Source organism: Thermobia domestica, chromosome 1, assembly GCF_964235325.1.
Source record: "Thermobia domestica chromosome 1, izTheDome1.hap1.1, whole genome shotgun sequence".
NCBI classification, from domain to species: domain Eukaryota; kingdom Metazoa; phylum Arthropoda; class Insecta; order Zygentoma; family Lepismatidae; genus Thermobia; species Thermobia domestica.
The window spans coordinates 125,460,895-125,483,880 of NC_137454.1; the positions used below are offsets into that span (position 1 = coordinate 125,460,895).

The window sequence follows — 22,986 nt, forward strand, 5'->3', positions numbered from 1 at the left end:
AACATATTGTCGCGCAATTGTTTTGTCGCCATGGATACATGCATTGAGTATGGGAGCGCGCCCACTGCGGCGACCGAGATGGAAAAGTCGTTGAGGTGTCTCTAAGCAGGGAAACAACTCGGAAACGAAACAGTTCAAAATACATGCAGGCAAATGGCAGCCCGCACCCGGCAACGAAACATTTGCTCAGAAAGAAAGAAGTGTGTCGTGGAACCTACTTTGTCTTTAATTAGTGATGAAGACAGTGTAAAGCTAATTCAAGAAATAGAAAAACGTTTGATTTCAGAGATAAGATTCTGATGCCTTATCAATATCTGCTTTAAAGTGGAAAGATCTACAGGAAATCTCTACACTTCTACCCATACAACACTCCATGGTTCATCCTGCATCGGGAATGAATTAGGGATGATCAGAATCGGATCCTGAAATACCCGGGTCCTGAATAATAATGAATCCGATTACCGAATTATCAGTTCTGGAACCGAATAACTATTGTTCTGGAACGAATTACTCGATTGGTGTGGAAAGTCTAAGCTAAAAATCTGAGAGGAAAACGAAATACATGATTTTTGGAAGTAAATTATTAAGAGGCCCAATAATTAAAATAGACAACAGTAAGATCGAGAGGATATCAGTATTTAAATATTTAGGGATTATGATAGACGATAAACTGAATTTTGGAGAGCATATTAATTGCGTTACTTAAAAGGGTCATAAAGTAACTAATAAACTCATTTCATTGGCTCAAACAAATTATAGGCTACCGAGAAAATTAATTAGGGCTTATCAGGAGGTAATCCTAAGCGCCTCGATGAACTATGCTTCCAGCGTATGGGCACATTAATTATTAGAGAATAACTCGTTAAAAGCAAAAATAAGTAGCTCACAAAGAAACCTGTTAATTCAGCTCGGTGACGCTTTCATCACAACACCGAACAGCGCATTATGTATTTTGATGGGTTTCAAACCAATGTATTTAACAGTAATCCAGAGAGCGGCAACATATTGGTATAAAAAAGGAAATTAAAATAAGACAAAATAATTTTTAGGAACAAAAGCAGAAAAACTAGATGATATAGAACAAATTCAACAAAAATGGATATAGGACTGGCAAGTAGATAAAACATCAAGAAGATTATTCACATTTATTCCAGACGTTGAGACGCGACTCAAATAGAACTACTTCAATCCCAACAAAAGACTAACTCACTTTCTTACAGGACATGGTCCCTACCCAACCCATCTTTACAGAGTCAATAAGAATGAACATGATTGCTGTGAATGTGGAGAACAAGAGACACCTGAGCACAGTGTTCTGTAGTGCCCGTTGCTGGAAGAGTACTTGCGAATTCGTGACCAAATTAGACAGAAAGATATTAAAGCTATCTTGGAAGATGAAGAAGAATATAGAATCCTGGCAGATGAAGCAGAGGAATACTCAGAACTATGCAGAAAACCATTTCACAGAGAAAACACAAACTAAATGAACATAAAATATGGAAAATAGAATGAATGAGGAATCCTCCCTCCTGGACCGAAGTAAACTTCTGAAAGCGCTGAATTTCCGTGCCCCCAGAAAGGAGGTTGAGTGACGGTGTGTGAGTACCGAGAGCATTCTCGGTCTTCTGACTGGTAAGGAACTCCGGATGCTCTGGGAGTGTGTGTGTGATGCGATGATGATGGAATGAGTGTCAAATCTGGAGCCGTGGGAAAAAATATACATTAAAATGTAATAGAAACAATCACATAAAATAATACCCCAAATTGTGACACGAAGACTCGGAAATAGAGCATCATCTCGAAGCCGCTTCGCGATCCGGTTACGATAGCATGCGGCTTTCGGTCCGTGTGTACGCGGCGGCGGCGGGACAACTGATCACGGCCCGCACTAAGTGCTCCGAGTGGGTCGAGTGGGCCTCATGTCGATACTCATGGTCCGTTTCTGATGTGTAAGATGAACCGTGATCAATGAATAATACAGCTACATTAACTAATATAACCATAATCATAATTTTAAAAAATCAGTGAACCAGCTTTAACGATATGACACTTAAGTGCATTATAGAAAAGTGTAGTGTTTAGTGAAATTGATGTGTATATAGTGATTATTAATTACACAGGGGAAACCGTGACACAGGAGAGGAACACACACACAGGTGAAAATTATTTAGGTGAGAAACCAAGATTAGGTAAGAGAATCAGCAGTAAGGAGACACCAAAATTATTAGAGCATAACAGGAAAATTTTTCATGTTATTTTAATGAACCCATTAAAATCAATAAGACGAAAATAGAAAATGTAGGTTTTGGAGAAATATTAAACAATTGTTAATATACATGATAATTTGGGTAGTGGCTAGATAGTAATCAAAGTTTGTTAAATAATAAGATAATAAAATTAGGTAGGAATTAGATAGTAATTAAATTTTGTTAGTTAATATGTATGATTGATTAGGAGAGATTAGATAGCTCAAGTTCTTTTGTTTTCGTTTTTCTTTTTGTTTTTGAAATTTTTGTTTGTCATTGTTGTTGGATGTTGAGTGTCGTGGTCTCGTCCTTTTCACCCTTTTCCTTGTTCTCTTTCTTCCTTCCAACTATCGCAAATTAAGATGGTGAAAAAGGCTGAAGAAAAATAAAATGCGATGATAGCTCGTTTCGGTTAAAGTCTTAAGATGCCGAAACTGAAGAGACGGATTTGAGCATTAAAAAAAAAAAAAAAAAAAAAAAAAAAAAAAAAAAAAAAAATACACATTCTACCCTCATCTGAATGGGAGGTGAGCGGTGAGGGAAGGCTTGACCAAAAAATGAAAATTTAGAAAGTTTTCATAAACTTGTTTTCCCCGTCGAAGAAGTTGTATTTTAGCTAGCTACACAAAAATGAGAGTTGCGTTAATAAATCGGGAAATTCGCGAATTCTTGCGTATCTGGTGAAGTATGTGAGTAGAATATAATTATTGCATGTTAAAAAAGTCCTTTAATCGTAAAATCTTTTGTGAGAGAGCAAATTGGCAAACTGGAAGTGAGATTTAGGCCGTGTCCAAAAGCGCATAGTGCACACTTCGAAAATGCACACTCGAAGTCTACAAATGGAGTGCACACTAAATAGTGTACACTTCGTCAAATTAGCTTTTGATCCACACTTGTTTACAGCGCCTCATCGTGGTGGAATGTTGAACATTGATAACAAAAGAAGGGAGAATTCCGAGTACTAGAAAAAATTACCATGCTTTTTTTTTTTTTTTTTTTTTTTAGATGAATGACTTTCCAGTTATATTAGAGATAAATATATCACAGATTGACAATATGGGGTAAACATAAAATGACTTGAGAGTTTCTTTCATGTATGCCAAGAGCTTGTTTTGCAGTATCTGCAAATATTTATCAGCATAAAAACCACTAAACTATTGGCGATGTTCTATTTTATTAGGCATGCTTGCGCGAGGGAATATTTATTAATCCCCCGGAAGAAAAGCAGCACTGGTGGTTAGGGCGCTGATGACACTGTTGCGAAGTAGCTTAGGAATTTTATTGCAGGTGAAAGTAGGAATTTGCAAAAGCGTTAGGACACCGAAGGTACCGAGGAGAGCGTTATTTACAATAATGTGGCTCAAAACTACTTTGGGAGAGAGTTCATATTGAGTATAATTCCTTTGTGTACGGTAGATACAAAACAATGACACTATAATTGTCACCGTTCTACTGTATTGCTCAGTTACAGGCATACTGATTAGACTATCTCTACCATATTGTGCTAATGTTGAAGTTCCTTATATGTTACTCTTTCTTTGTGAATATATAGATTTTACCCGTATATCTTCAAAATAGTGCCTCCATGTTCTTAATCTACAACAAAAGTTAACTCTTACAAAGATGACAAGGAAAGAAGTGGTGAAGTTGAACAACATGAGGACCAAAATTAACAGGAAAAGGCTATTGTGTCACTATGAAATACCAATTTATAAGGATCAAGTGTACTCAAGGTGGATAACCCTAATTAAAATAATATGTTAAAAAATATAAGATTACTATCTTATAAGCCCGCTTAAATGAGTTCTGTACATTGTATACACTTCAACATCTGAGTGCACTTCACTATGCTTTCGGCGCCCTACATCTTTCTTGAAATATACCAGCTGTCTCTCCTACATGCTTCCCACTACGAAAATGGTTACTCAGTAACGAAACAAATCCCCTTGTCCAAATATAATCATAAAAAGCTACTATCAATCTAATAAGAATTTTATAAAAATTAAGAGACGGTTTTATGAAAAAATACAGTATGCAATGTAGTGGCTCTCATTGTTCAACTATACGGAAGGAATTATTTGTTCATAATCAATTCATAATGGGATTATATAAATTAAAAGGAAGGCAAGTCTTTATTTTGGCCATTTCATTCAATGAATCGTTCAATGAACCCATTCGTAACCAAGACTGAAAAGAACATCTCCTGCGAGCATCTAACCTGCCTTCACTCGCTGACGCTCGCTCGGCAATAATATGTGAATTAAATATTAAACTTTGGTATAGAAATGAACCTAGTTACTAACTACATATATGAGCTAACAGGCGAGTTCTCAAAAACGGAACCGAAAGATCAAATCGCTGAATCGAAGAATCAAGAAAAAAGAAAGAAAGAAAGAAAAGAAAAGAAAAAAATGGCCAAAGTAAAGACTTACCAAGAGGAATTTGTGAAATCTTTGATAAATGTGGAGAAAGAAACTTTTGATCTGTATTTCACTCTTTGGCAGCTGTCAAAAATGGCTAATGTGTGGTAATTGGTATATTACAGTCTCTTAAGTGCAAGGAAATATGGTAGATTTGAAAGTAATTTGTTTAGAATCAAAACTAGGCCTATCTACCTACGAATTAATATTTGCAGCTGCAACTGTAGCTGTAGGTATAGAGAAATGAATAATCTAGGTATTCATTATTCTATGATAGAACATTTTAATTCATACGCCATAAAAATTTTCATTTACGTGCAAATAGCTCCATTACCGATAGTATAATTATTTCAATTAAGCTACATAAACAACGTAATATTTAAACACAAATGCCTTTATAGCATTATTAAAGAAACTATTTGGTTGCTTTCCCTATACAATTTTAAATTCCATTGCATACTCAAAGAACACAACATAAATACGTTTGTTATTTGCGTTACATTTTTATATCCCACTTGTAAAATCACTAACTTGTATATTTATCAAGTAAACTATTATTAGATCAGCCCACAAATTTATTCACCCCAACAAAAATATTAAACATATGTCCTTTAAAATTTTATTAAGTCACTTTGACATTATTGTTGTTCCTACGACGAAGAACTCCCATCTTAAGTACGCAAGTGTGCTAACGTAGTGTACATCCTCGCACACTACGTACTATGCACTCGCAGACTTGTGAACTTGGACCTTTTGACGCACACTAGGTGACGTCATTTCCGGAAATAAGCGTACTTCGTATGCACACTTGTATCTTTTGGACACGGCCTTAATAAAGAAAAAAGTTTCCAACATTTCAGTTCTTCCCAAAACGCCCATTTAATAAAGTTATTCTTATCTCTGGCTCCTGACATTGATAATCCCAGTAGGACTATTTGCCTGGTGTATTTTGAGGGAAACTAAACGAATCTTCAGTCAAGTCGGCTGGCCCAGGGATTTGAATTCTGGGTGTAATAGAGGATGGGATTTCATTGCTGTTCTATATTATATAGAATTACCCACCTCTTTGTTACTCTACAAAATTGTCTACTTCCTTCTAGAAATCGAAATACAAGCGAGTGCCAGTGAGGCAAATCATGTCTTACGAAATGCGAATGGAAATTCACGGATTCCTTTTGTGCGACAACGGAATACCATAGTTCCATGTACACAATAGAACATGAATGCTTAAATTGTATTTTAAGTAGAAATGTAGCTTTAAATGTACGTACAAAATTTAATAAAACATAAGTTTGCCCAATAAAAGCCACTGGATGTTTTTATAACATGGGTTTTTCACATCCCTGATCTTAATACACACAATAGAAGAGTAAATTTGTTGATATTTAAGCATAATACAGCCCTTCCCAAGTGGTTTACATTAATAATATTGTTTGTTTTTAATTTTACTATTATTGTTGTGGAATTCTAAGGGTGCCCACCTAAATCACGAAGCCGTACATAAGCCGTGGATTTCGTATAACCTGAAAAAAAAAACGGGAATAAGCTGTGAATTTCGTTATCAGGTTTCGCATTTTTTTTTAAAAAAAAAAGAATTAAAAAAAGCCAAAAGAAAATAGAAGTCTTAAATCGCAGAACTCTGCTTTGGAACTGTAAAATTAAAAAAAAAATTCGACCGTAATTCGATTCGTAAATTTGGACCGTGGAAAAGCCGTAATTCGATTATTTGGTTTAAGTGGGAACCCTTTCTAGTTTTAAGCTAATACAGTAGACGTCTTCAATAATATACGTTCTTATATTTGTAGCTGGTTACAACAATCTCGAAGTGGCAGAATACTTGTTAGAGCATGGAGCGGATGTTAATGCCCAAGACAAAGGTGGACTGATTCCATTACACAATGCCTCGTCATATGGGCACTTGGACATTGCTGCATTGCTTATTAAGTTTAACACTGTAGTGAATGCAACGGATAAATGGGGTTTCACACCATTACATGAAGCGGCACAAAAAGGACGTACTCAGCTTTGTGCCTTACTTGTAAGTTAAATATACTGTTATATGTTAATTCCTATCTATGATACATTTAAAATATCTATATTTTTAAGACTGAAAGTGCGATATGTGATAGTTCCTAATGTTAAGAAAGATTATCTGTGAAAGTTTTCAATTTGGGCTGACAATTTTTCTTCCTTTAATTATGTAAGGCAAAATCTAGTATATTATACATTGCGACCAGTTGAATTATGCATTAATTCTCCCTGCTGGGTGTCCCTCCAAGGTACTTCACTAAAAGAAAATAGCTTTTAGTCGGTAATAAACTAGCTTAGAATTAAAAGTAAATTGACGGTAGCCAAAATTAACACATAGAAACAGGAAATAGAATATATTTTAAACTTTTAATATCCGATTCTGTGAATTGTTATAAATCAATTTAACACACTCAAATGTCGTTTTTAGTAATCCATAACCTAGTTATTAAAAGGATCATGTGTATGTTGGAAATATTTAACTAGGTTATTACTGAAAAAGACATCAAAGTACTGTGAAATAGTGTAATAGAAATTTGTTGAACCGGTACTACAGATAAGAAATTCTGTTTATTTATTCAGTATGTACCCAGTAGCATCTGCATCTATAAGTAAATTCACGAAAGAAAAGGCGAAACTTTCTGTCGTGACCCTACTTTGAAATTAGAAATTCTGACCTCATAATAAGAGCAAAATATGTGTACTGTTGTTTGTGAAAATTACAACTGAAACTCATACCACAGATCGATTAATGACTCTATAGAAATGATTATAATTTTAGAACTATTCCACCTCAAACGTTGATAAACCAGTGTCAAGAAGCTTCCACGTGATTGAGAAAGAATCCGAATCTCTGTACGTCATGGCATCGGATCAGACAGCCGTCAGTTGTTTCTGAGGAATCCCCTGCTACTCTGCCTGTATGCAGTTCCACAGGATTGTGACAATTGGTCATATCCGACACATGTACAATGGGCGTCTGTTCAAACGATCATCCATGCCCGAGAAGAAGCGGTACCCATCATTTCTCGAGGAAGGCATGCACATTTGTAGTTGTGGCCTTGCATTGTCCCACTGAAATATGGCATGCGCAATTGCCTGAAGGAAGGATCTTGCCCTCTAGAACTTCCTTGATATAGCGATAACTGGTAAGATTGCTTTGAATGCGTAGCAGCCGAGGTTACGTGTTTATCCAATATAGCATTTAACACTTACCATTGTGTTACTACGATGCTAGACAATGCACACTTGCAGATTGTACTTAGCACGATAAACGCCAGTAACTGTAGGACTGATTAAAATCGTGCTTGTCCAAAAGCACGACCGCCTGCCGAATAGCGCGCCAGCAATAGTGAATCAATAGAAAGAGGCAAGATGATATACATATTGCCAGCCAGCGTTGAGCAGACGTGTCAAACCGTCCACACAAGACGACTCAACACCCGTTGACATGTTTTACCATCAAGCTTACTCTGAACGACGGTGTACAGTTTGCTACGACTACAAGAGCAAGATTGTTATCTCGTTGTGTGGTCACATCGTGCGGTTCATTGCCCGATCGTCGCTCCCGACGATTCTCTTCTGTCTATTGCTTCTACACATGCATCACTGTTGTTACGAAAAACCTTTTTACTTTGACCGATTTTCCGGCACAAAAAAATATTCCCGTAGAAACCTTGGGGCCCATTTTGTACTAAGTCGTGTGTTTATATAGCACCATTGAATGTCGATAGATCATACTGCCCACACGTTTCCTATTCATTTGTCCACACTCAGTTACTTGGGTGCTACTTAAAACACCCTCCGGTGGTACCATTACATGCACCAAGCCGAGTGTTCTACTAAGCTCACGGTTGCGCCTTTCCGCTGAAATTATAGTCGTTCGTAGGTAGTCCTACATATTGTATGAGTTTGGATGTATTCTCGTCATTCGTCCTTGGTTTTGTACTTTTCACAAATAGCAGTGTACTCACATGATAGTTATAAACACAAGCAGTAAATAGTTATTAGCTCTCAAAACTGTAGTATTGTCATCAGAGGTGAGAAAAGAGACAAAATAAGAAGGTCATGTATCACAATCAACTATTAGAAAGCCAAAGTATAAGTAGATATCAAGAAAAAATACTGGAAGGAAAGAGAAAGAAAGGAAAAAGGGAGATGGAACACTACGTATATGAAAGGATAGTAAAGAAATGTGTAGTTTACAACACCTGTAATTTAATACAGACAGTTCTTGACTTAGGTAAATAGATCGTTTTAGGGCTCTTTGCGTAAGGCAAAATTATTGTAAGTCAGGTGAAAAAACTCAATTACAATATACTTTTTAAATAGGATACAGAACTTTATATTCCTACAACGCCAATGATTGAAAGAAAAATAATTAAAAACAGTTCAACGATTGTTAATAAATTAATTTGTTCATGCCTCACTTACTAAGGGGCTCTCAAAATAAAATTTGGAAATATCTTACGTAAGTGTAAATTTACTAATTTAAGAAATGTGAAGCGACTGAGATTCGAACAAGAATGTGAATGAAGAAGTGGTAAAGAAGGTGGAGACAGTGTAAGTGAAGATAGTTAGGAATAAAAGTGAGAGAAAAGATACAATAGTAATAAGTAACATGGAAAGAAAAAGTATGGTAATGACCTTTCCGACTTCCGCCGCTATTACAGGATGGAAAAGAGAAAAGACGTGGAGAAAAAACAATGAGAAAGATGGTTATAGACGGTTTAGTCGAAGCTCAGTTTGACAGAATGGAAACATATATGTTTTTATCTGTTTGTGAGGGAAGAAGAGTTTGCATGGGTAATTTTTGGAGCAATTTACTGATTAGGTAGGTAGTATTTCTTGTACACTTTAAGTACATACATTGTTCTTTCTAGCTTGCTCACGGGGCTGACCCGTTTTTAAAGAACCAAGAAGGTCAAGCGCCGGTAGATCTTGCGTCGGCAGAAGACGTTCGTTGTCTGTTGCAGGATGCAATGGCGTCACAGCAAGGTGTGCCTACAGCTCCTCGTCCACCGTCGGTTGTTTCGCCTATGTCCCCACCACCAGCGCTCACGGAAACTGTGATCATGCCGTCCGGTGCTCCAATGAACTTAGGAGTACCTGGACGATTATCTCCCTTACCTGTGGATGGCTGTGTGGATCCAGGGAAACCAGAGAATGGAGCTAATGATATAGCCAGTGTAACAAATATTGCTGGATTCTTAAGTAGGTAAGTTGTGGTCTAATGCAAACCCGTTTTCTTGTATATTTATGTTGTGTATCCCAGAAAGAAAAGGAAAAATGTACATCTGCTCCCGATATATTGGTGAGCTTATTTGAGATTGGTGTTCACATTCCATACCATTTTAGTTAATTTTGTTGATATAGTTGGTGGATCACTGTGATTTAGTATGACAAGCCTGACGGAAAATAACTCTTTAGTTTTCGTGTCCCCTAAAATACAAAAATTAGCTCCTAAGGGTTTTCTTTGCGTGTTACATGCCATTATTTCTCCTAGAGTTACATTTCGATGTTATCCTCATTATTTTCAACACATTTCCCCAGATCGACGGGAAAATTTTGTATGGCCTTAGGAAATGACAGCCACACTACATTTGGCAAACCTGATTATGCTTTCAAAAAAAGTTCATTAAGAGAGTGAGGTTTATTCAGATACATGTGTTTGTTTACCCACCCCATGAAATGTAATCACAACGGGTGAAGACTTAAGTTTCATGCATGCCATTCTGTGGGCCCTCAACGGTCTATATTGTAATGATTTGTAGGTAGAGACTAAATAACGGTCCGGGCGAGATTTATCCCTTCACCAATTTTATTACAAAATTGTCTTCTGTGTCTACAAAAGTTTTAATAACAAAGTTTCTCTATAATGACCAAGGTTTGCAGGTTATATTGTTCTGTACGGGTAAATCTTAGCTTCATAGCAGCCTCCAGGGTTCTTAAGGATTCGGTTCTAGGAAACCTCAGCTCATAGCAGCCTTCACGAGGTATGGTGCTGTTTAAGGTGAACCCCTTAGCTTCATAGCAGCCTCCAGGGTTTAGGATAGATTGCGATCAGTTGGTCGACTGATGCCAGGTCCCTCCGTGCTTGCGCTTTTATTTGTCCTTTTCGGGTCCTTTCGTGAGGTCCGTCTCCTTTCGACTTCCCTCGGTGTCTTCCGTGTTAAGTTCTCGTCTGCTTCATTGTTTGTAATCGATAACACGTGTTACATTATCATGTGCTTCTGTTATGATGTGGGAATCCTTACAATATTCATCGTTTTAGAAAAAAAGCGCATTGAACAAGTTCCTAACATACAATGCAAAATAGAGTTTAAACTGTTTTACAAAATATCACTTGCGCACCTATATTCATCAGAAATTTTTGGCCCTACAAATATAGTATTTTTAAACTTCAAACTAGCGTTCACCTTTGTAATATTTCCCAGCAGGACCCACAAATACAAGAAGTTCACGCGCATCAAACTGTCACTTTCGGCTTCTGTTTTATACTGTCTTATACTAAACAATTCTTGGAAGCTTCTGTTTTATACTTTCCATTTAGAACAACATGCACAGCATTACAAGTTAACCACTCTCTGTTCTTAATTTTGACAAGGCTTCGATCTAACACCCCTTGAGTATCGTATTTTTTCCTGAGATCATGCCTGCTACACTATTGATAGTTATTAATTTTCTATTGAAGTTTCGCTTGTTTTTACAATTACAAAGAAGATTCTGTCCACCATGTTGACTCCACCACAGTTGCACCTCGAGAACAGATTACCATACCTCTTATCCGCAGCAATCTTATCTTCAGTGATCAGTTTACTACCCATCTCTCATCTTTTGTCTTTTATTTGATATAAGAAGTTCAAAGCTAGAATGAGTGGCATTTACAAATTTGGTGTTGGAGGACTTGCTGTGGATCTAGAGCTATAACCTGAACATATTCTGGATTAACACTGACTACTGCTTTTTGCTTTTTTAATGAGTTTGTAACACTCAACTGTGAGGAGATGTAACTTACGAATGTCTTCTAACTTCTGTTTTGCTTCTAAATTTTCTTCGGCGGCGATTTTGATAATTATTTCGATACAGAAATTGCACATATGAATAGCGGATTCTTTAAATCCAATGTTATAGCTACCACAAAACACTTTGGTACTTGTCAGCGCTTACTGAATTTCTAGAGTTTTCTGCACTTATTGTAACATACGAGTTTTATATTTTATTGCACATTGAAGTTAGATCCTAAGTACTTTCTTTGTCTCACCACTGCCCCTTGAACAATGAGAGTGATACGAAGGGTGGAATTTCATATGCTGCTTTACAAAAGCGATATCATTGTCAGATACCGTGTTTATTCTTTTTCTTTTGGGGGGGAAAGGGGTTCAGTGTTGTTTCTTTACTGAGTTTCAACTTCTGTAAATTTTCCACTCTTGCGATGCTTTTGTAATCCTACGATATTTAAAAATGCATGCTTACACACGATCTCCATCAGAATCTTTCAGAGTGTAAATTACAGATGTTTTCCTTTTGGATTTCTTCTTTTTACGTACACTCTGTTAATAGAAATAAGCTAATAAGCTACATACAGCTTCTTTCTGCGCTCGGCATTCAACTTGTTGAAAAACTTTTTGAAAAACTTTTTGGTACATTTAGAGTCTTCATCAGGAACAAGGGATCGATCTTCTCTTGTAGTTGATGTGTATTCCAAACTCAAGTTACGTAGACGTTTCCGTTTGTTCCTGACTCACTTGCCACTCTTACACTTCATATGAGAGTTGCTATTTTCACACTGGCTCATTTGTTGTTGTGATTTTCTGTTTGTGTAGTCTTGAAGACATACCATAGACCACCATATGAGGACATGGAAACAATCTGACCAATGGCTCCGATCGTGGTACACACTTTCCTCTAATGTCAACCATCCTGCCTTATGAATTGCCACAGTCTTGCTCCCAAAGTGTGTAGATGGTTTTCTGTAAGCCCTTGAAAAATCACAGATGGCACTGTTATCAGCCAAATCTGACAATATTGGATGAAAATGTCTACCATGTAGGTTTATTAAACACGCATAACTCAGTTTTCATTAAAATGTGGATTTCCATTACCTTGCAGCAAGAGAAACACAATACAGGAAAATTAAGTTGTTCAGCATTTCTTCTTCCCATGTAACTTCTTAATAGGAAGGAATGATTCCACGTAAATTTAAATGTTCAATGTGCAATTTAATATTAAACAGCATGTGTACTTTCAATAACATCTAACAAGTATATTTTATGCTGACCTTTAATGTGAAAACGTCACTTTTAAGTAAATAATTCATTGTAAATTATTCTTCACTTTCGGAACTATTTTTATTTTATTTATTTGTTTTTATTAGTTTGGGCCTGGATCATCTTCTAGAACTATTTGAAAGAGAACAGATAACCCTCGATATTCTAGCAGAAATGGGCCATGAAGATCTCAAGCAGGTCGGAGTTCATGCATATGGTTACAGGCACAAGCTTATTAAGGGCGTTGAAAAGCTATATAGTAGTGCAGGTAAGTTGCATTATAACCAATGTGAATGATTTTTTGCATTATGTATGATGAATCAATTTTGTATGTTTTCAGTTATCTGTAAAATCTGTACTGAAATATTAAAATAGGATGTTGGAAAATTCTTGGTCCGATCCAGATAAAATACAATGAAGAGTGTGTACTCACTTGTGTGGTCCTCAAATTTCTGCGCGGACACTTAACAAAAAGAAAGAAAAAATTAAATTGTTCTCAGATAGCATTATGTGGCACTAATCAACTTTTGAGCTGATGCATAAAGGCATACTTGAAGTGTTTTTTGAGGAGGGGAAACATAGTAATCTGACGAGGCTAGAGAGCTTCGTGGCTAAGCGGTTAGTGTATGCGCCTTTGGCGTGGGAGACCCGGGTTCGATTCCCGGCGGGAGCTCATGTGGTTCGGATTTTACGTTAATCAGTAGGTCCCGTATCATGTAGTCCCGCTGCTGAAAGGGACGTTAAACTCACAATCAATTGAACTGATGGGGCTAGATTGGAGGAATAGAGAGGGATATGATCAGACATTGAAAGCGTAAATTATGCAATTTTAGTTGCGTTTGCATTCTCGATGAGAAATCTTTTCCTTAGCGTTACTACTTCCAGTTCTTCTTCAGACGGGTGAGTAATGATGGGGTATGCTCTACATTCTTGTAAGGCCCGTGGGTAAAATTGCAGTCCCTGTATTTGTAAGTAATACATTCCTCTTACCCCAGGAAAATAGTCACAGACCTTTTTAGTAGATATTTGGGAGTCTTTGTGTATAGTGATAACTGTCCTTTGTATTATAATGTGTCTGATGTAGCTAAAGATTAATTTAGTTGGCGAAACTGTTACACATCGATATTTTAATAAAAGCATTATGCTTTGTTTAAATGCTGTTTGCCATTATTACTATTATTGTGAACCTAGCTCCAACTTATTCTGCAGTGATGGTCACATACGCGTTAGACGTTAACGTGGTGAGTATAATCTGTCCGCCTACATTATTTAACGTTGTAGCGGTCGCAACATACTTATGATGTGGGGTACTGTTGAATACACCACACGATCTCGGCTGCTACGCATTGAAAGCAACCTCATTAGTGACAGCTCTACCAGGAAAGTTCTAAAGTCTATTCGCTTTTTTCAAATAACTCCAGATACTATATTTCAGCTGAACAGTGGTCGATCACGTGTGCTCTGAAATATCTACGTATTCGAGGAATGTCGAGTATCGCCGCTTCCCTGTCCCACACGTGACTGAACGTGTATGGAATGTAATTGGTCTCGGTTCTTCACTAGACAATATGTATGCCTTCTGGACTTACATATAAGCAGCGTGACAGGTGATTTCTTAGGAATACATCAAGTGCCTGTTTAATTCCGTGCCACAACATGTAATGGTTCTGATTGCACCACATGGATGCTCCCACTATATTGATTTTTCAAGGTTAGAAGTGTTGTACAGTTTCGGAATCTTAACCAGTTCTCTATAGTCATATTTTAACTTCCCAATTTTGATTCGTGACCGACTGTCCTGATTGAGGTTTCCTCAGTTCAACCAGTCGAATATTAGGATGGTACCTTTAAATATAGACCATGACTCTTTTCTTCCACTTCCACTCATATGGCTACAGTTTGTCAATGCTCCTAGCGTAAAATACGCGGACAAACTGTATTTGGAAGTTACTTAAATAAATGGAATGAGGTATTGAGATACCAAAATGTATGTCCTGTCATGATTTCGATGGCTTTCTATCATACTCCGAAGGGTGAGGAGAATAGTATTATCATCAGTTATTCCTTCTAAGCAGCTGAATGGAAGGGCATTAATAGAATCTAGTGGAGAAAGTATGTTTCTGCTGTGATAAACCTTCGAGTTCCTTAAGCCGTAGAGTTTATTCGTTTTATCTTATCCAGTTCTTGAAAATTCAACCCAAAGTTTCTCTGAAATTTTTACTAGTATTACATGTTCCTTTTGACCCTCTGAACATTTGACCCACATATCGTTATATATATATGGCGGAGAGTCTTCAAAATTTATGAATATATTATTTACTTGCACATATTTGGTATTGGTGACACTCACTGAGAAAGTAAGCTCCTCTCAGGGAAAAAATAGAATAGGTAGCAGCATAGTTATATATAATTAGTGGATGTTTATATTTGCAAACACTTGAATAAAATAACATTCTTGATGAAATAAAGTGTATTATGGAAACAACTTACCTCTATTAAATCGAGTAAGTATTACCCGATTCCCCATAATTCTTACCTTGCCGCAGCAGCGCAGCAAGTGGTAGCACATTCCCACATTTTACACATCTGTTTATTAACTATTTGCGAAGCAGCAGTAAGGTCGTTCGGACCGGAATTTCACTCATTGTGTCGCTACTGTCGATAGATAGCAAGAAAAAGATTATTTACGATTTTTTTTAAAACCATTGTTAGTTTCATATTTATATTTAAGTAAGTGAATGATTTGAAAGAAAAATATTAACAATATTAAATTAAACACACTTCATGAAGAAGCTTTCTATTATAATTAAGTTAGAAATGAGTGGATATTTGAACTGCGGGATTTGTAGCTTTGCATTCGGTGAAGGATTAGATTGTAGAGTCGGTAGTTATTAATGTGAATCGCTAGAAGGCGACAATAACTTCGAAATTGAGCGCTAGAGCTTTGTACTTATTTTTTTTTTATTATTATTATTTATTTTTTAAAGAAGTTATGTTATCTAATAGAAGTTATGCCACTGTATGAATTTGTGCAGTCTGCCTGTACATTCACATTAACGTACATTTTTAGATATTGTAATGAAATGCTAAAGTAGCGCAATCTGTTTTTACTGGCAGTGTTGTATCGAAGTATAACTTTAAAACTAGCAGGTAGAATATCATCATTGTAAGAATTTACATTCTATACTGATAGGTTTTATTTCGTATGAAAATAATCATTGGTATTATTGCAGCGTCGTTATGGTCACCACCACCAACACCTGGAACCCTTCTTGTTGATCTTCTAAGTGAAGATAAGGAGTATGTGACGGTGGAGGAAGAGATGCAATCAACTATACGAGAACATCGAGACAATGGACATTCAGGAGGAGTATTCTCTCGCTACAACATCATAAGGGTATATTTTCTCTTTATTTGTGCGTTCAAAAATTGATTCTAATAAAATTCCTTTCTGCAATAACTTCCAAAAGGATAAGCCAATTTTGGTGCAGTTTTATAAGTAAATATGAAGGTAGTGTGAATAATGTTATACAATACGATAATGTAAACAGTTAATTCATTCGCAAGTTTCATATGAAAAGAATTTCATTAAAAGGACTTTACTTCCGAACTTGACTCTAAGAAGAAGCATAACTCACTTTTGGCACTTTTTCATATTATTATTATTACCGAAGATCTATGTCTTTTCAAGATGGTTTGGGATGAAGAAAACTGCTGACTAGTTGGCCCAATAATCTGCAAATTGTATATTCGAGTTACAGTTAATTTTAATTTGTGCGAGATGTCGTCACTGATCCTTTCAGTTGGGTTATTGAAATGATAAAAGCTAGTTTGCGTAATGTGTTTTGTGTTGTAATGAATATTATGCTTCAACGTTCAGTAATTCTAAAATTAGAATAAAGTGTTGGTAGTGACTACGCAGGGTGGAGGTTTATAAAAATAAGTGATTAAAAGAAACGCTGAAATTTGTGTGGTGCAAATTATCGACAGGGGGATATTGTTTGACATACTTTACAGTGCCACTAGATTAACAGTGTTGCTAACCCAACATAGTTACATATTTAAAAAAATAGCACTGCGTCAGTTTACTACATATTTCAAATCTACATATTAAACGAAGACGTATCGTATCAAATCTGCATATTAAACAGTATCAGATTTATTATTCATTGTTACAAATTAACAACGTACAGTATCAGAAACATCCACAGAGATCAAAATTTGGAGGCCTCTACAATAGTAATAATCCAAGTGACACGGGCGGGGCAATGCATACCCAAAGATCTTAGTGTCTACTATGATCATGGTATGACATATTTCGAATAAGTAGATACAGTTACTTAAAAGATTGAAAATTGAACTTTTTACGAAAAATTTTTGTCGAAAATGTGCTGATATAAGTATCATATCCAGTTACATAGTAGGTTTCCAATAATCGTAAATATCATAATGCCGTCTACAGCAATTTGACATTTCAATCGTTTCTATGATATAAACGTTGGCGGTTTGATATATTGCTTAAAACCATGTAATTACCGGTACCTACGTCTTTGTATCTCCGGAAGGGTTTGATATATCAAATTGCTATAAACGACACTATGATCTTCATATTTATTGAAACTATTTGCGTAATTAAATGTGATACATATCTAGGCACGTGTCTTTCGAAGAAAATCAAATTTTGAATTCCTTGTAACTTTGTTCGTATTCTTAGCATAGTCGTAGTATTTGATACTAAAGTGTTCTGAATGGACATTATCCTGTCCGCTTTCTTCTGTTATTACTGTTGTAGATGTCTTTAAAATATTGTGTTTGTGGCATTGTAGCGTCCTTAGTTTGCAATACTGAATAATAGATGTGATTCTGTAAGTTTTCATTTAATATGTAGATTTGAAATATGTAATACTGTTGTAGTGCCATTTAAAAATTATAACTACATTGCTTTGGCAACTCTGTTGATCTGATGGTATTGCGGAATATATCAAAACATGTCCCCGTATCGATGGTTGCATCGTACATTTTTTTTTTCAATTAGTTTGAAGTTACAAGGCCATACGAAGATAAATGGCCCATTTTATATATATATATATATATATATACAGGTGCGGATCCAAGGGAGCTATAGCCTTCCCCCTTGACGCTCAGGTATATACTGGATAAAATGGGCTTCAATCCTGCTTTATTGGATAAAGCAGCAAACTATGGTTTAGCCCCTTCCTTGATCATATCCTGGATTCGTCACTAGATATATATTAGGGTGGTCCAGCATAGAATGGTAAAGAAAAAAAGATCTCTGATCTAAACGCATAGTTGCCAATTTTGATCCATGTAGTCTAAATATACTGAACAAAAAATTTCATCGCAGTAAAAAAAAAAAAAAAAGAGGTCCCATACCTGTTATTTGAAATATTGAACGTATTCACATTTAAGCGGTGATGAACCTTTTCGTTGTTTTGTGCAATGCTTGTGAATTTCATCCAAAAACAACATTTAAAATAGCCAGAATTTCGTAATAGGGTTAGAAGGGGTCCGTGACATGAAATAACCCCGTTACAATATCCATTTTTAACTTACCCCCCCCCCTCCCCGTTTCCTCCACACAAAGCTGCTCATAAGAAAGAGTAACCAAACGCTTGCTGTGGCTTTCTATTTTTAACGCTGATTCTTCTTTTACTCGTTTCTTTTTGTTTAATCCTTCCTTAATTTTTCCATTTTTTGGTTTCGAAGGGGGTCCATACCCCTTCCCCCTTGGCTACGTGCCTGAAATGACGTTTTAGTGTAGACATAAATATAAGACATAAGTCCACGACTGGAAGAGAAACGGAGTTATATTTGTGATTGGTATACGGATAAATGTCATCTAATTAATTATGCATCTCCCACAATTTTGGAGAACATACTAGAGGTCCTAATATTCCACTGTTTCAACGTTTCTAAGAGTTTTGACCAAACCCTAAATTTTAAGGCGCTGGAAGACGAACGCCTTTCCATGCCATATGTACGAACACTGAAAAATGAAGTTATGTTTCTACAAAATTGTCTTGTACATAAGGAAGATAATAACTATGTTTCCCGTGATGACTATAAAGAAATGATAGAGCTTTGCCTGTTGAGACTTGGTGAATTTCCAAAGGAGTACCGTTTCAAGTCACCAGGTTGCTTACCATATGGCTCGTTGGATGGGAAAGGTAATATGCTGCTTCAAGATATAAATTTTCCACGAAATGTTTAAGCTTACATTCAAAGAGGAAAAAAATCTGCGGGAAGTGTGTTTATTTGCAAGTCTCATATACGTGAAAGCGTGGATTTCGTGTCCCAAGGCATGTGATGCCCCCGTCAACAACTTACTTCTGTTCAAGCAGATCAAACAATACGCCATAGTGAATAAATCTCGTGTCTGAATTTGCAATGAACAAGTTTCAAACTCACTTGTGGTATCTTGAAGCAGAGTTAGTTCCACTCTTACTGTTCTCTGAGAAGTTATCTTTCAAGGGCAAGCGGAATACTATAAATCGTCTTAAGGCTTGTAAAGAAAATTGGAGTTCAAGAGGCATAAAACACACAGACTGCCACGGCTTAGAAACAAAGAATCTTCATGATTTGATTAATTCAGCCTCTCTTTGCGCCTTACGTTCTCTTCGAGTTGACATTAATTTCATGTTCCAATGTGATCCCGAGCACTGGAGTAACTTGGATTAATTCCAAAAGGAGAAACGAATCGTCGAGTCACTAAAGGTTGTTAACGATGCTGCTGAACGTTCAGTGGCCCTTATTTCAATGAGTCAATCACAAAAAAAGAAAGTGAAATGCAGGGCCTCATTCAGGTTGTTGAGGGCCCCAGAAAGCGTGTTTCAGACGCTCGAAAGAGCACTTTGAAAAATTGCCAACTGCGTTAATAACCTTATTTTTGCTGTTTAAAATGAACAGCAACTGCATATTTAGAGGTATCTCACTTATTTTGGAATCAATAAATGGTAATTTTGATAATAGCTATTTGCAAGTTTAGTAATAATAATAAATAATTCATTTTGTGGGGCAAAAAGTACAATTTACTGTACAAGGATTGAATTTTTAAACCTCCAATATGTCTCGTATACGACATAATTGTATGCATCCTATGGCACAACTTTGTGTTGCTTGAGTGACCCCTAAATATTATCCAATTGAGTTGATTATTTTTGCAGTGAAATGTACTTGTAGGAAAGGAACAATATTAGCAACTATGCGCAATTAAATTCGCAAAAAAAAATTTTTGCACCACTCTTATATATAAAATATATGATAATCAACATTTTTAACGGGATATTGCATCGCAAAATGCGGTACATTTAGCGATTCATAATATATTACTGAAGTGAAGTACTGCAACAAGAAACAGTATTCGGTGTTAAGGTAAAAGGTCGTAACCCTCAAAAAATTGAAAATGTGGAATTTTATCTTATTCAGCTCAGTATAGGTCAGGCCATAAGTGAGAAAAATATTGTAAGCTTGTGTGTATTATTAAGGCAAATAAATCACTTTTTATACTTGTGTCTTGCAAGGATGTAAATGGAAGTTACGGGTTGTTTTTCTGCTGTTCTGACAAAAGTTGGAAATGAGGCTTACGACGTTTTACCTTAACACCATCGATATCATTATCTTTAATTAAGACAGATCTTTTGTTTTCCGGTATCACTTATACTAGTTTTATACTAGTAAACGATCAATGATAAATATTCCCACGTTCGAAAACCTAATTTTCACTCTTTAAGGTTCTCAGTAATACACCTGTACAAACTAATCCAATCCACACAACGTAAAGTATTACTGAAGGCTGATCATAGAATTGACAACAACGATACCTTCTGTGCGTCGACACTATATTGTATCTGGAAAAAGAGGGACTTAATGAGATTTCGAGGTACAAGACCCCATCTTAGGTTTCAGAGCAAGAACACGCGACATAAGCAGTATCCTCTTTTCTGTCCTGTCTTTTCATGGTTATTTCAAGCTCTGGTAAGGAGCTCCTAAATGACGCTTATGAGTATTAAATAGCATTAACCTTTTCATAACGAACGGCTCAAGGGTTGAGCCAGCAGTTTAAATCACCATAGCTCGGCTCCTAATTAACCTAGAGAGATTATTTAGGTGTCTATCTTTTCATGAAGGATGGAACTTTCCAACGGTGTGCATTTCATTTACATTGGGGGTCCTGCAGCGGAAGGGTACGGGGGAATTTTGATGTTTTTAGTTCTCCCTCCCCTCAGAATTTGGGGGGGGGGATTTGTCGCTAATGGTCACAGAGACATGTCATACCTCGCTAGAAAGTTTATGGAACACAGATTCCAATGAGGTAACTTTTGGGGCTTTCGTGCCCAGCCCCTAAAAGAAGAAATTCAAAAAAAGTCAGGAAAAATACTTTTTCGAAGTTTTTGGGTCTATGGCAACACCGTTATTTGTCATACGCAAGGAAGGCACAAAAGTTCCCTTGTTGGAATCTAGGTTCCTTGAGCTTTGCAGTGAGGTATGGCTCATATCTCTGTGAGAATTAGGGGCGTCGCAAGAGTTGCCATCGTCAAGGTAAACGACAGTACAACAAAAATCATAGAGGATGGTTCACGTAGGTACGATGTTCCGAATCTTTTGCTTCGTTGTTATACGCCCTTCATTTTTTTGTACAATGGTCACCAATGTCTGGCGTATATGTGAGAACTTTTGTTCTTGGGTACGACAAATAATAGTGTTGCTCGTCCCACAAACTTCGAAAAAATGTATTTTTAATTAATTTTTTTTTAGTATTATTATTATTTTCTTCTACTTTCACGAGTTCGGCACGACTTCGCCACGGGGCCACAAAAGTTACATCGTTGGAATCTGTGTCCCATAAGCTTTCCGACGAGGTGTGGCTCATATCTCTGAAAACTAGGGGCGTCGTTAGGACTGCCAACGTCATCATCATCATCATAGGTATTCTGCCTTTATTGGCAGGTCATTTGCCGCAGCTGAGAAGCTTCCATGCTCCACGATCCTCCGCTAACCTTTTCGTCTTCGCGTATGATCTTTCTGTTTTAATATCATCCATTAATTGTAGTCTCTTTCGCCCCCTCCCTCTCTTTCCCGCCACCATACCCTCTAAGACGTCCCTCATGATACAATCTCTTCTTAGGTAATGTCCCAACCAGTTTCTCTTCCTCTTCCTAATAATATCTAAAAGTGTTCTTTTCTCACCCACCATTTCTAACACTCTCTCATTCGTTTTCCGCTCGACCCAACTAACTCTTTCCATTCTTCTGCACACCCACATTTCGAAGGCTTCCAGTCGATTTTCGTCACCCTTACGCAATGTCCACGTTTCCGCCCCATACAGCACAACACTCTACACGAAGCATTTTATGAGTCTTTTTCTCAACTCTTTGTTCAAGGTCCCACAAAACAGACTTTTCTTTCTTTTAAAGGCTTCTTTCACCATTCCTATCCTTGCTTTTATTTCACGTTCGCATTTCATGTCATTACTAAGAACACTACCCAGGATATCGGAAGCTATTCACTTGTTCTATTTTCTCCCCTCCTACTTTTATATTTGACACAGACCCCTTCGTTCCAATCACCATGGCTTTTGTCTTTCTAACATTTATTTTCATCCCATATTCTTCAAAGCCCCTTCTCATTTTTTCTAACATTTTATTGATTTTCTTTTCAGATTCTGCAACAAGGGCCATATCGTCTGCAAATCTTATGCATCTAATCATTCTACCTCCTACCGAAATGCCATCATCATCATGTAGGCTCTTTTTCACTATCTCTTCTAGATAGACATTAAATAGTGTTGGCGAGAGGCAGCATCCTTGTCGAACTCCCCTTCCAATTGCACTCTCTTCCGTCAGTTCTTCCCCTATTCTAACACTTACTTGTTGGTTCATGTATAAGTTTTTTATGAGTCTTCTATCTTTCCATTCCAACCCTATCTTTGTTAGAACTCCCAACAACAATTCCCAATTCACGCGGTCAAAAGCCTTTTCTAGATCAATAAATACAACATACACC

At 36.7% G+C, this 22,986-nt stretch overlaps 1 protein-coding gene across 1 annotated transcript in view; it reads left to right on the forward strand.

Moving 5' to 3' along the window:
- Tnks (tankyrase) overlaps nucleotides 1–22,986 on the forward strand; it is an 82,537-nt gene that overhangs the window by 43,607 nt on the left and 15,944 nt on the right. The window contains exons 12-15 of the mRNA XM_081763138.1: nucleotides 6,472–6,704; nucleotides 9,577–9,911; nucleotides 13,071–13,231; nucleotides 16,197–16,360. Coding sequence (XP_081619264.1) covers nucleotides 6,472–6,704; nucleotides 9,577–9,911; nucleotides 13,071–13,231; nucleotides 16,197–16,360 — 893 coding nt within the window. The remainder of the gene's footprint in view (nucleotides 1–6,471; nucleotides 6,705–9,576; nucleotides 9,912–13,070; nucleotides 13,232–16,196; nucleotides 16,361–22,986) is intronic.